The sequence below is a fragment of the Salvelinus sp. IW2-2015 genome, unplaced genomic scaffold, assembly GCF_002910315.2.
Source record: "Salvelinus sp. IW2-2015 unplaced genomic scaffold, ASM291031v2 Un_scaffold563, whole genome shotgun sequence".
Lineage (NCBI taxonomy): Eukaryota > Metazoa > Chordata > Actinopteri > Salmoniformes > Salmonidae > Salvelinus > Salvelinus sp. IW2-2015.
Genome location: NW_019942575.1, coordinates 550,171 through 561,422, shown reverse-complemented (window position 1 = coordinate 561,422; position 11,252 = coordinate 550,171). Strand labels below are relative to the sequence as shown.

The following is an 11,252-nucleotide window of genomic DNA, read 5'->3' as shown; positions in this document are numbered from 1 at the left end:
CTTGAATCTGAAATCTCAGAGCTTAGAGAAAACTACCAAAGAGGCCCGACTAAAGATCTATCCAGGCTTTTGGTAAATAAAAAAACTGAAATATAATATTCTGAACACATATCAAGCTGAGAGGGCATCACTAAATCAAAACAGCGTTATTACGAGCTTGGAGAGAAAGCTCACAAAGTATTGGCATGGCAACTGAAAGCAGAGGAAAGTAAGAGACAATTAATGCTATAGAAACTCTTACTAATGAGATATCTTTCGACCCTACTGAATTAATAATACTTTTAAGAAATACTATGAAGACCTCTACACTTCCCAATCAAGCGATGATCTATCAGAGATCGACTCCTTTCTCTCCTCTCTCAACCTCCCATGCCTGTCAGGGAAGACAGCGAGCGCCTGAGTGGGAACACTTCTCAGTTCCTGAATTGTTGGAGGCCATTAAATCCTTACCTTCTAATAAATCTCCTGGGGAGGGATGGCTTCCCTCCAGAGTCTATAAAGAATTTAGGGAGCTGTTGGTCCCCTACCTTATGGAGGTACTTAAAAAAGCCAGGGAAGACAACTACTTTCCAGAGTCTTTCTCTCAAGCAGTGATTACTGTAATCCACAAGAAAGGGAAAAATCCACTAAAGTGCGCCTCATATAGACCAATCTCTCTCCTTAACACAGATTGTAAACTGTCACCAAGATGCTATCTAAGAGACTGGAGTCATGTCTTCCCCTGTTGGTCAACCCAGATCAGATTGGCTTCATATTAATAGATTGTCCTCAATAATCTCAGAAGGTTCTTTGATATAATTCACCTTGCTAACAAAAACAAAATACCTAGTGTCGCAGTCTCCTCGATGCTGAAAAGGCCTTTGATAGGGTTGAATGGCCATACCTCTTTCGCGTCTTGGAAAAGTTTGGTTTAGGCACGTGTTTTGTAAATTTGATAAAATCACTCTACAAATCTCCTAAAGCTAGGATTGCTACCAACGGGATTACTTCCTCCTCTTTCCCTCTCTATAGGGGGAACAGACAAGGTTGCCCAATTAGCCCCACCTCTTTGCCCTCGCCATCGAACCGTTGGCTGAGGCTATTAGAACGTGCCCTGACATACATGGCTTTGAGGTGGGCCCCATACCATAAATTATCACTCTTTGCGGCGACGACCTTATCTTATTTCTAACAAACCCAGAACACTCCCTCTCTCACTTGCAGATCCTACTACAGTGTTATAGTTCTTTCCTGGATATAAGGTCAATTTAGATAAAAGCGAAATCTTACCGTGTCTGTCTTTGACCATCATACATCAAGCACAAGTTTCCTTTTAGATGGTCGCCCTTGGGCTTCACATATTTGGGCATAATGGTGATGGTAACCTGAACAACCTCTATAAACTCAATCTGGCCAGTTTGTTACAAAAGGTGGAGGGTGACCTTTGTAAATGGATGACTACTCTCTCACTCTACTGGGTAGAATCAATGTAATTTAAATGATGAGCCCAATTCTATATCTGTCAATCTCTCCCTATCCCTGTCCCCGCAGCATTCTTTTCCTCTCTCGACAAGATGACCAGAGACGTTTATCTGACGCACGAGAACCCCTGATGGCCTGATAAACTGACCCTGGAATCAGTCAAGGAGCTTAAACCTCCCAATTTAGTAAATGTACTACTGGGGGCACAGTCTAGGTTCTGGCTCAGTGAGTTGATAAGGTCCTCTCCCTCATGGTTGAACATTGAAAAGCTTGAGGAAACATGACACTGGGGCAGAATTGTTTTACAAATGGGACAGAAAATCTATTAAAACCATCACAGAAACCCTTTAATCACATTCTGTCCTGACATGGTGCAAACTGCAAGAGCTGTTCGGACGAGGGGGATTCCTTTCCCCTAAAACCCTTTATGGAACAATAGATTGATTCCTATGTTTTTCCAGAATAGTAACTTTAGACCATGGTCTGATAAGGGGATCACTCTTCTGGAACATTGTTACGAGGAGGGAGTTCTATGTCTTTTGATCAGCTGAAACAGAAATACCACTTGCCTAACAGGGACTTCTTTAGCTACCTAAACTACGAAACTTATTAGGGTGTCTCTCAAGGGACAATGGAACCTACCTAAGATGTCACCTATGAACAACTCTGCGCACGCAGACCAACCACTGTTCAAGACCATTTCCCGTGTTTACGATGCTCTTATGTCAGGACTAACACTGCCTGGACTAGATAAACCCCGACTTAGATGGGAAAAAGACCTGGGTATTGATCTTGATGAGGGTCTATGGAGTGACCTATGCAGGAATGGTGTTACATCCACACTGAACTCCAGATACAGACTGATCCAGTTTAATTTCCTCCATCAGCCTATATCACGCCATCTAGACTGCACAAGTTCAACCCTGATATCTCCTCCCTATGTTTTAGATGTGGCTCAGATGAAGGACATTCCTCCATTCCACTTGGCAGTGTTCAAAGCTACACGGTTTCTGCAGGGGGTATGCGATACCATATCCTCAATTCATGGGGTTGCATTCCCTTTAGACCCGGAGGTCTGTCTACTGGGCAACTTTACTAACACCAATCTTAGGCAAAGCCATACTATAAAGCTAACAGAAATATTGCTAGCGATTTCCAAGAAATGTATTGCCTGTAAATGGAAATGTATTCCCCCCTGCCAGTTGCAATGTGGCTATCAGAATTAATAGTTGTATCCCACTGGAGAAAATCACTTACCGCTTGAGGAATAAGTTAAACACATTTTACAGAATTTTGGCAACCTTTTATTGACTATATGGAGAATCTCCCCCCACATCACATTGAATGAATCTCTATATTATCCTTATATAATGTTTCACACGTAATGTATAATATGTAGCCTACGGCAGGTGACCATATGATCCAATGTCTCATTATAATCTTTTTTTATTGTATGTTTGTTTGTAWATATAATTATAATTTGTTTGATTTTTACTTTCTTTGTTACGCTCATCTGTTACTGTCACTTTGTCCTATTGTTGTCTAATATCTTTTCACGTTTGTCTTGAATGTTGTTAATTGGAAAATGCAAAAATAAAATATAAAAAAAATAAAAATAACAAGATGTATCCACAAATCCAAAGAGAGGAATTAAGCGTGAGCTTGACAGCCCGACGTTCCGCTCTGTGGACAACAAATCCCATTGTTTGGACGGAGACACAAGCATTTCGTCATTATATCCAGTATCTCTGGTATGGTTCAAAACATTATCTCCCAATTTTTGCCTACAGAACACTACCCTGAATTGCATTGATGCACCTTTAAATACACAAAACATTTCACATTAAGGAAATGCCATTGTTTCAAATAACAGCAGCACAGCAATAGCATACCTACATTTTCACTCCAAATGTATTTTTCATGCTTTCTGCTCAGGTCTTTGTATTGACACTTTTAGAGTCTGCCAAAACTCAGTTCACCGGTTGTCATCTTCTGGCCATTCCAGGTAGGTCCTARAGTTCATGACCTTTCACAGCTTACGGAACCTTTTGGGGACGGTTTCCTTGGCAATGGGCTCCAGCAGTTTCAACGCTGCCCTGTCGTTGTTTCATCAAACAGTCGGAAGTAGTCCAGTTCGTACTCACACCAATAGCTCCTTACAAAGTTCTGGGAGAGGACAAAGAGTGTCCTTTGTCTCTTCTCTATGGCGTCCATGATGTTGTCCAAGATCCACCCACCGGGCAGGAAGTCCCTCTTGTGGAGGTAGAGCCGTAATGGCGGTTGCACTTGCTCAAGCTCTGGGACCAGATGCTCCTCCTCCCACCCAGATCCCTCTCGCTATAGGTTACAAAGGCATTCGTAGCTGACGGTCGCTTCTCTTGAGAACGGGCCTCCTTTTAGCTCTCAGCCAAACCCAGGTCATTTTTAGGTACAACAGGGCATCGCAATTGTAACACAGACATCCAGACACAGGAAAGACCATGAGAATGCTAGTGCAAAGAAGGGACAGGAGTAATGTTGCATGGCACACAAACACTGATAGCCGAGCGTCTACGATGGGCATCCCTCTCACCGCGCCAGGTGACTCGCATACATAGGCCCCAGATCCATCTACTAAGGTGAGTAGATGACCCATGTCATCTTGCATGAAAGCCACAAAGTCACACGAACATACGAATGTGTTGGTACCAGCCTCCAGAACCCTTAGTTTGTTGTATTCCTCCAAGTCATCACAGCTAAAGGAGAAAATGGCATTGTTGCGAATGGAGAGAACCTCCAGACAAGGATTCAACTTTACATCCATCAAACTCAAGATCTTGTTGCCAGAGAAGTACAACTCAGTAAGGAGAGGAAGTTCAATGTTTAACAGTGTCAGGTCATTGTCGCTTAAGTCAAGAACGTGCAATCTCTTCGGAAGGCAAAGGGTTGCCTTTGTTAAGTGGGAGGACGAGAGGTTCAGTAAGCTGAGACTTGGAGGCCAGACGCAGCTGTCAGGTATGCTATGGAAAACATTCCAACTCAAGTCGATGGTGGTCAACTTGTCCAGTTTCGTGAAAAGGTGATTGTTGAAGGATTGCAGATTGTGTCTGCTGACGTTCAGGGTCCTAAGCCTCCAAAGTACACCCTTGCCATAGCACAGCATCTCTTGCATTGTCTGATAATTGAATAGGTTTACACTAATGTCCATACTCCAGCCTGGAAACATCCTCAGAGGTTACACAAGGAGTGGTGTGAACTATACTATTGATCACCGATACTTTACGCAGCACTTGTAGAATAGGTACCAGACAAAAGATGGCAGGGAAATTATAGAATTGAGGAATATCTACATTTTTAGGAAAAGCAGTCTCTRGGTATTTTTGGTATTTTATTAGGATCCCCATTAGCTGTTGCAAAAGAAGCAGCTACTCTTCCTGGGGTCCACACAAAACATAATACAGAATGACATAATACAGAACATCAATAGACAAGAACAGCTCAAGGACAGAACTACATACATTTAAAAAAAGGCACACATAGCCTACATATCAATACACACAAACTATCTCGGTCAAATAGGGGAGAGRCGTTGKGCCGTGAGRTGTTGCTTTATCTGTTTTTTGAAACCAGGTTTGCTGTTTATTTGAGCAATATGAGATAGAAGGAAGTTCCATGCAATAAGGGCTCTATATAATAATGTACGCTTTCTTGAATTTGTTCTGGATTTGGGGCCTGTGAAAAGACCCCTGGTGGCATAAGTGTGTGTGTCAGAGCTGTGTGTAAGTTGACTATGCAAACAATTTGGGATTTTCAACACATTGTTTCCTATAAAAAGAAGAAGTGATGTAGTCAGTCTCTCCTCAACTCTTAGCCAAGAGAGATACATAGGTGAGGCTTGTCTCCACTGCCCCAATGGCCAGTCAGAATAAATGTGGAAACCTCCACCTCAATACAGGACAGCATTGACTTTGTAATTCAATAAAAGCTATGTCGAAAACACTGACATCTCTACGAACAATGTTTCTCACACCTTTGTATTTTACTGCACAAAATGGCCCCATTGTCAATGCTTTGTGAATCTGTATCTGGGAAAATTTATGTTGTGTTGGGATATGAAATATACAACATAATGTTGTAAACCATGGATTAACTAGATTCGGCCGCAGGCCTATTTTATCTTTAGTGGACGGTAGGGGGCCGGAACATAATTACAAATAATTTGTAGACTGAAAATTGACCGCAAGAAGCCCAAACATAAGTTTGACTAAAACATATTCATTTTAAACMTTGGTTACATTTATACATGATCACGTGTCTCTATTATGCGTGGGAATACTTGGGAACAGATATCTTAAATGAAAATCACTTGGAGCTGACTGGTGTTTTTCCAGTCTTCCATGTGCTCAAAAAACGTGGGGGGACAAATAAAACCACCCACAGGCCAAATTTGGGGAACCCTGTTGTTAAACCAAAGAACATTTTTCTCTAAAATTGATTGTTTAGACRAAGTGTTACACTGCCAACAGGTCCAATTTTCTCTAAACGTCCATTTTCATAGACTTCTAGAGCACTGACATGGAACAGAAGCTCCTCATGATTGCTCAATAAATCTTTCTTCCCATCCCTGTGTGTGTCCGCTGTGATGGATGAGGCTGGAGAAATGTAACCACTCAAATTCATAGACATGAAAATAAGCATTTAAAATGGTTATTCATAAAAGTGTGACCATTTATTCAAATTATAATAACTAGATTTTAAGATATAACATACAGCTAGCTATACACTCAGTGGCTAGTTTATTAGGTACACCCATCTAGTACTGGGTCAGACCCCCCTTTGCCTCCAGAACAGCCTGAATTCTTCTGGGCATGTACATGTTGCTCAAATGTTATCAAAGGACCTAACGTGTGCCAGGAAAAAAACATTCCCCACACCATTACACCACCAGCCTGTACCGTTGACACCAGGGAGAATGTGGCCATGGTCTCATGCTGTTTACTCCAAGTCCTGACTCTGCCATCAGCATGATGCAATAGGAAGCGGGATTCATCAGACCAGGCAATGTTTTTCCACTCCTCAATTGCCCAGTTGGTGATTGCGTGCCAACTGGAGGCGCTTCTTCTTGTTTTTAGCTGATAGGAGTGGAACCCGGGTGTGGTCTTCTGCTGCAATAGCCCATCCATGACAAGGACTGMCGCGTTCTGCGCGCCAAGATGCCGTTCTACACTCCACTGTTGTACTGCGCCGTTATTTACCCGTTTGTGATCCGCCTGTTAGCTTGCACGATTCTTTCCATTCTCCTTCGACAGCTCATCAATGAGCTGTTTTCGTCCACAGGACTGCCACTGACTATGTTTTTTGTTTTCGCACCATTCTCGGGTTAACCCTTGCACTGTCATACGTGAAAAGTCCAGGAGGATCGGACGTTGCTGCGATATTGGACCCGGCGTGCCTGGCACTAAGTCGCTTAGGTCACTCCTTTCCCCAATCGAACAGTAACTGAATGCCTCGACTTTCAGCCTGCTTTATGTAGCAAGCCACTGCCACATGACTCACCGTCTGTAGGAGCGAACCATTTTCCTGAACGGGGTGGTGTACCTAATAAACTGACCACAGTGCATATACAACTATGACAATTATTTTTTAATTATTAGAACTTGAGAAATGTATAGCAAAATAAACCACTAGGTTCCTTGATTCAAACAAACATAAGAGTGGTCCGTCTTCTAAAAAGTGTTCTGTCTCCCTTTTACAGGTCAGTGAGAATTTGACTGTCCCAAATTCCCTTGGAGCCTCTGTTCCTGCAAGCAATATACTGTCCATTTGAATGGCGTGGCGTAGCGTTTGGCCATAGCAAGAAGTTTGGGTAGCCAGGCAAACGATGCCAAATAGTGAGCATAATGTAGTATTTCCCTTTTCTCTGTCCAACAATATATATGGAACAGTACATTGAGTCAAAAGAGGAAGTGAAGCCAGAGTGAAACATGGGGATTGGTTTTATCAAGTGTTATTTCTGATTTATACTGAACAAAAATATAAACGCAACATGTAAAGTGTTGGTCCCATGTTTCATGAGCTGAAATAAAAGATCCCAGAAATGTTCCATCTGCACAAAAAGCTTTTTTCTAAAATGTTTTGCATAAATGTGCCAAGATAACCCATTCACCTGACAGGTGTGGCATATCAAGAAGCTGATTAAAAAGCATGATCATTACACAGGTGCACCTTGTGGTGGGGACAATAACAGACCTCCACATGGTCTAAGACCAGCCACCCAGACAGCTGATGAAACTAAGGAGTATTTCTGTCTGTAATAAAGCCCTTTTGTCTGGGCCTGCCTCCCAGGTGGGTGGGYTTATGCCCCCCCAGCCCCACCCATGGCTGCCCCCRTGCCGTCATGTGAAATCCATAGATTAGGGCCTAATGAATGTATTTAAATTGACTGATTTCATTATATGAACTTGAAATTGTTACATGTTACGTTTATTTTTGTTCAGTATAGTTAAATYCGTGGTCGAAGATCAACAACGAATATCCTAATCYTAGAATCTTAAAAATTTGACTTTTATAAACATACTTTTAATTGATTGATATCAATTGTGCAGTGATTTGAATCAATTGATTACTTGGCTTGGTGTATATTTCACTTAGTTTCACTGTATATTATTAGGTCATCACCTGTTGTACAGTMGTGGCCAAAAGTTTTGAGAATGACACAAATATACATTTTCACAGTCTGCTGCCTCAGTTTGTATGATGGCAATTTGCATATACTCCAGAATGTTATGAAGAGTGATCAGATGAACTGCAATTAACCGCAAAGTCCCTCTTTGCCATGCAAATGAACTGAATCCCCCCAAAACATCTCCACTGCATTTCAGCCCTGCCACAAAATGACCAGCTGACATCATGTCAGTGATTCTCTCGTTAACACAGGTGTGAGTGTTGACGAGGACAAGGCTGGAGATCACGCTGTCATGCTGATTGAGTTGAATAACAGACTGGAAGCTTCAAAAGGAGGTGCTTGGAATCATTGTTCTTCCTCTGTCATCCATGGTTACCTGTAAGGAAACATGTGCCGTCATCAATGCTTTGCACAAAAAGGGCTTCACAGGCAAGGATATTGCTGCCAGTAAGATTGCACCTAAATCAACCATTTATTGGATCATAAAGAACTTCAAAGAAAGCGGTTCAATTGTTGTGAAGAAGGCTTCAGGGCGCCCAAGAAAGTCCAGCAAGCGCCAGGACCGTCTCCTAAAATTGATTCAGCTTCGGGATCGGGGCACCACCAGTACATWGCTTGCTCAGGAATGGCAGCAGGCAGGTGTGAGTGCATCTGCACGCACAGTGAGGCAAAGACTTTTGGAGGATGGCCTGGTGTCAAGAAGGGCAGCAAAGAAGCCACTTCTCTCCAGGAAAAACACCAGGGACAGACTGATATTCTGCAAAAGGTACAGGGATTGGACTGCTGAGGACTGGGGTAAAGTCATTTTCTCTGATGAATCCCCTTTCCGATTGTTTGGGGCATCTGGAAAAAAGCTTGTCCGGAGAAGACAAGGTGAGCGCTACCATCAGTCCTGTTGCATGCCAACAGTAAAGCATCCTGAGACCATTCATGTGTGGGGTTGCTGATGAAGCGATTTAAACTGCTGTATGAAAGGGAGTGGGCTCACTCACAATTTTGCCTAAGAACACAGCCATGAATAAAGAATGGTACTAACACATCCTTCGAGATCAACTTCTCCCAACCATCCAGGAACAGTTTGTTGACGAACAATGCCTTTTCCAGCATGATGGAGCACCTTGCCATAAGGCAAAAGTTATAACTAAGTGGCTCGGGGAACAAAATATCGATATTTTGGGTCCATGGCCAGGAATCTCCCCAGACCTTAATCCTATTGAGAACTTGTGGTCAATCCTCAAGAGGCAGGTGGACAAACAAAACCCCACAAATTATGACGAACTCCAAGCATTGATTATGCAAGACTGGGCTGCCATCAGTCAGGATGTGGCCCAGAAGTTAATTGACAGCATGCCAGGGCGGATTGCAGAGGTCTTAAAAAAGAAGGGTCAACACTGCAAATATTGACTCTTTGCATCAACTTCATGTAATTGTCAATAAAAGCCTTTGACACTTATGAAATGCTTGTAATTCTACTTCAGTATTCCATAGTAACATCTGACAAAAATATTTAAAGACACTGAAGCAGCAAACTTTGTGGAAATTAATATTTGTGTCATTCTCAAAACTTTTGGCCACAACTGTACATTTGAATTCTGTGACATTTTCTGGTTATAATTGTTTTTGTAAAGCGATTTAAACTGCTGTATGAAAGTGATTTTGATGGATGGCAAAGATAACAAGCTTTACGGTCCTTCGGTTACTGCCATATTCTAAATAGTTGTAGCGTGGGGGACAAAGCAAACAAGACATCAAGTACAAAACTTTTTTAATTTTTTATTTATTTTCTATGATCAAAACTGCAAAACATCTAGAAAAATATACAACAAATGCTTAACTTTTCACAACATTGAACGTTTGAAAAAAAAAGGAACATAAAAGTAAAGGAAAATTCAMATTTTTTCCCCATTATCGATAAAAGCACATTCATTTCTTGTTCCTTTATTTTATAGCATCGTTTTTGTTTSTTGTCGTCGGATATGCCAGGTTCTTATTAAACGTCGCCRCAGTAGCCCGAGTCGTTGGACAGCTGCGAGTTTGAGCTGCGGTTGGATGAGGAGTTCCAAATGTCCAGGTTCATGTGGGGGCCGAAGGGGTTGAAGCTGGAGTACTGCTTGGGGCGGCACATGCCCCCGGGCTCCCGGTTGAAGGGGGCGTGAGGTGGGGTGATGGGGCTGACGGGGGACACCGGGGACATGGGGACTGAGCGCTCGGGCTGGAAGTGGCTTTGGTATGGCTCCCTCTGGGGGGTCCAGATGGAACCGAACAGACTGGACATGGGGGACAGGCTCCTGGTGCCGGGGAAATATGGCTAAGGGGGAAACAGAGCGAGAGAGAGAGAGAGAGAGAAAGAAAATATGGTTTAGAAAAGATATGGCACCATTTATTTTACAAAAAATGATCGTATTAAATGTTGCTGGACACAAAAATCTAAAAGTAAAGTTTATGAGAAGCTGTGTTGAATTCCTATACACACAATATTCCCTCTTGAACTGTTGCCATTTTTAACCACTTCATGTGTCTGAAGTTACAAACTCTGTGTTCCCAGTGGGCCCAAAGAGAAAATCAAGTGCTCTATAGGTCTACCGCTGACCAATCGAATGGCACAGATGACCGTGTCTGCAGTAACGTAGCAGGCATAAAAGAAAGCTACAGTAAAGTTGATACTGTGAGATTTCAAAATTAGATTTAAAAAATGACTAGAGAGACTGTCAATGAATACAGCAGAGATGGTTTTTATGAGTGAGTTTTATAAGCCATAAAATGCACATTCTTCCTATTTCCACTCAGCGCTACAACAAGCACTGAAACAGTAATGAATGAGTAGGAAAGTGCATATATAGGCTTGCGTTGTTATTATTTGCAGCTTGGGTCTTTTTTAATATCGAGGAATATTTCACTTTCTCTGTTCATAGGAGTAACAAATTTGTGCATGAAGCAGAAATAATGCGGTGCGACTCGGGTTTCGCCATCAGCTGGAAGACGGTGTCCCTTTTTGGTCAGTGTCAGTGGAGGAAAGGGAGAGCGGAGGGATGTTGAGAGGCGGACTCTCAGTCTGCTGCTCTCTCCCTCTGCTGAGACAGACCATCAGATGCAGGCACCATAAGCCCAGTAAATATTTTTATAAAAA

General features: G+C 42.4%; 1 protein-coding gene and 1 pseudogene across 6 annotated transcripts in view; both read right to left on the bottom strand.

The window, feature by feature from the left end:
* Positions 1–3,436: 3,436 nt before the first annotated feature.
* LOC112068559 (toll-like receptor 2) lies at positions 3,437–4,301 on the bottom strand (annotated as a pseudogene).
* A 5,591-nt stretch (positions 4,302–9,892) lies between these two features.
* LOC112068553 (transmembrane protein 131-like) overlaps positions 9,893–11,252 on the bottom strand; it is a 138,104-nt gene continuing 136,744 nt past the window's right edge. For all 6 annotated transcript variants that reach the window (XM_024135713.2, XM_024135715.2, XM_024135714.2 and 3 more), the window contains exon 34: positions 9,893–10,433. In XM_024135713.2, the coding sequence (XP_023991481.1) occupies positions 10,116–10,433 (318 nt within the window). In that variant the 3' untranslated portion in view covers positions 9,893–10,115. The remainder of the gene's footprint in view (positions 10,434–11,252) is intronic.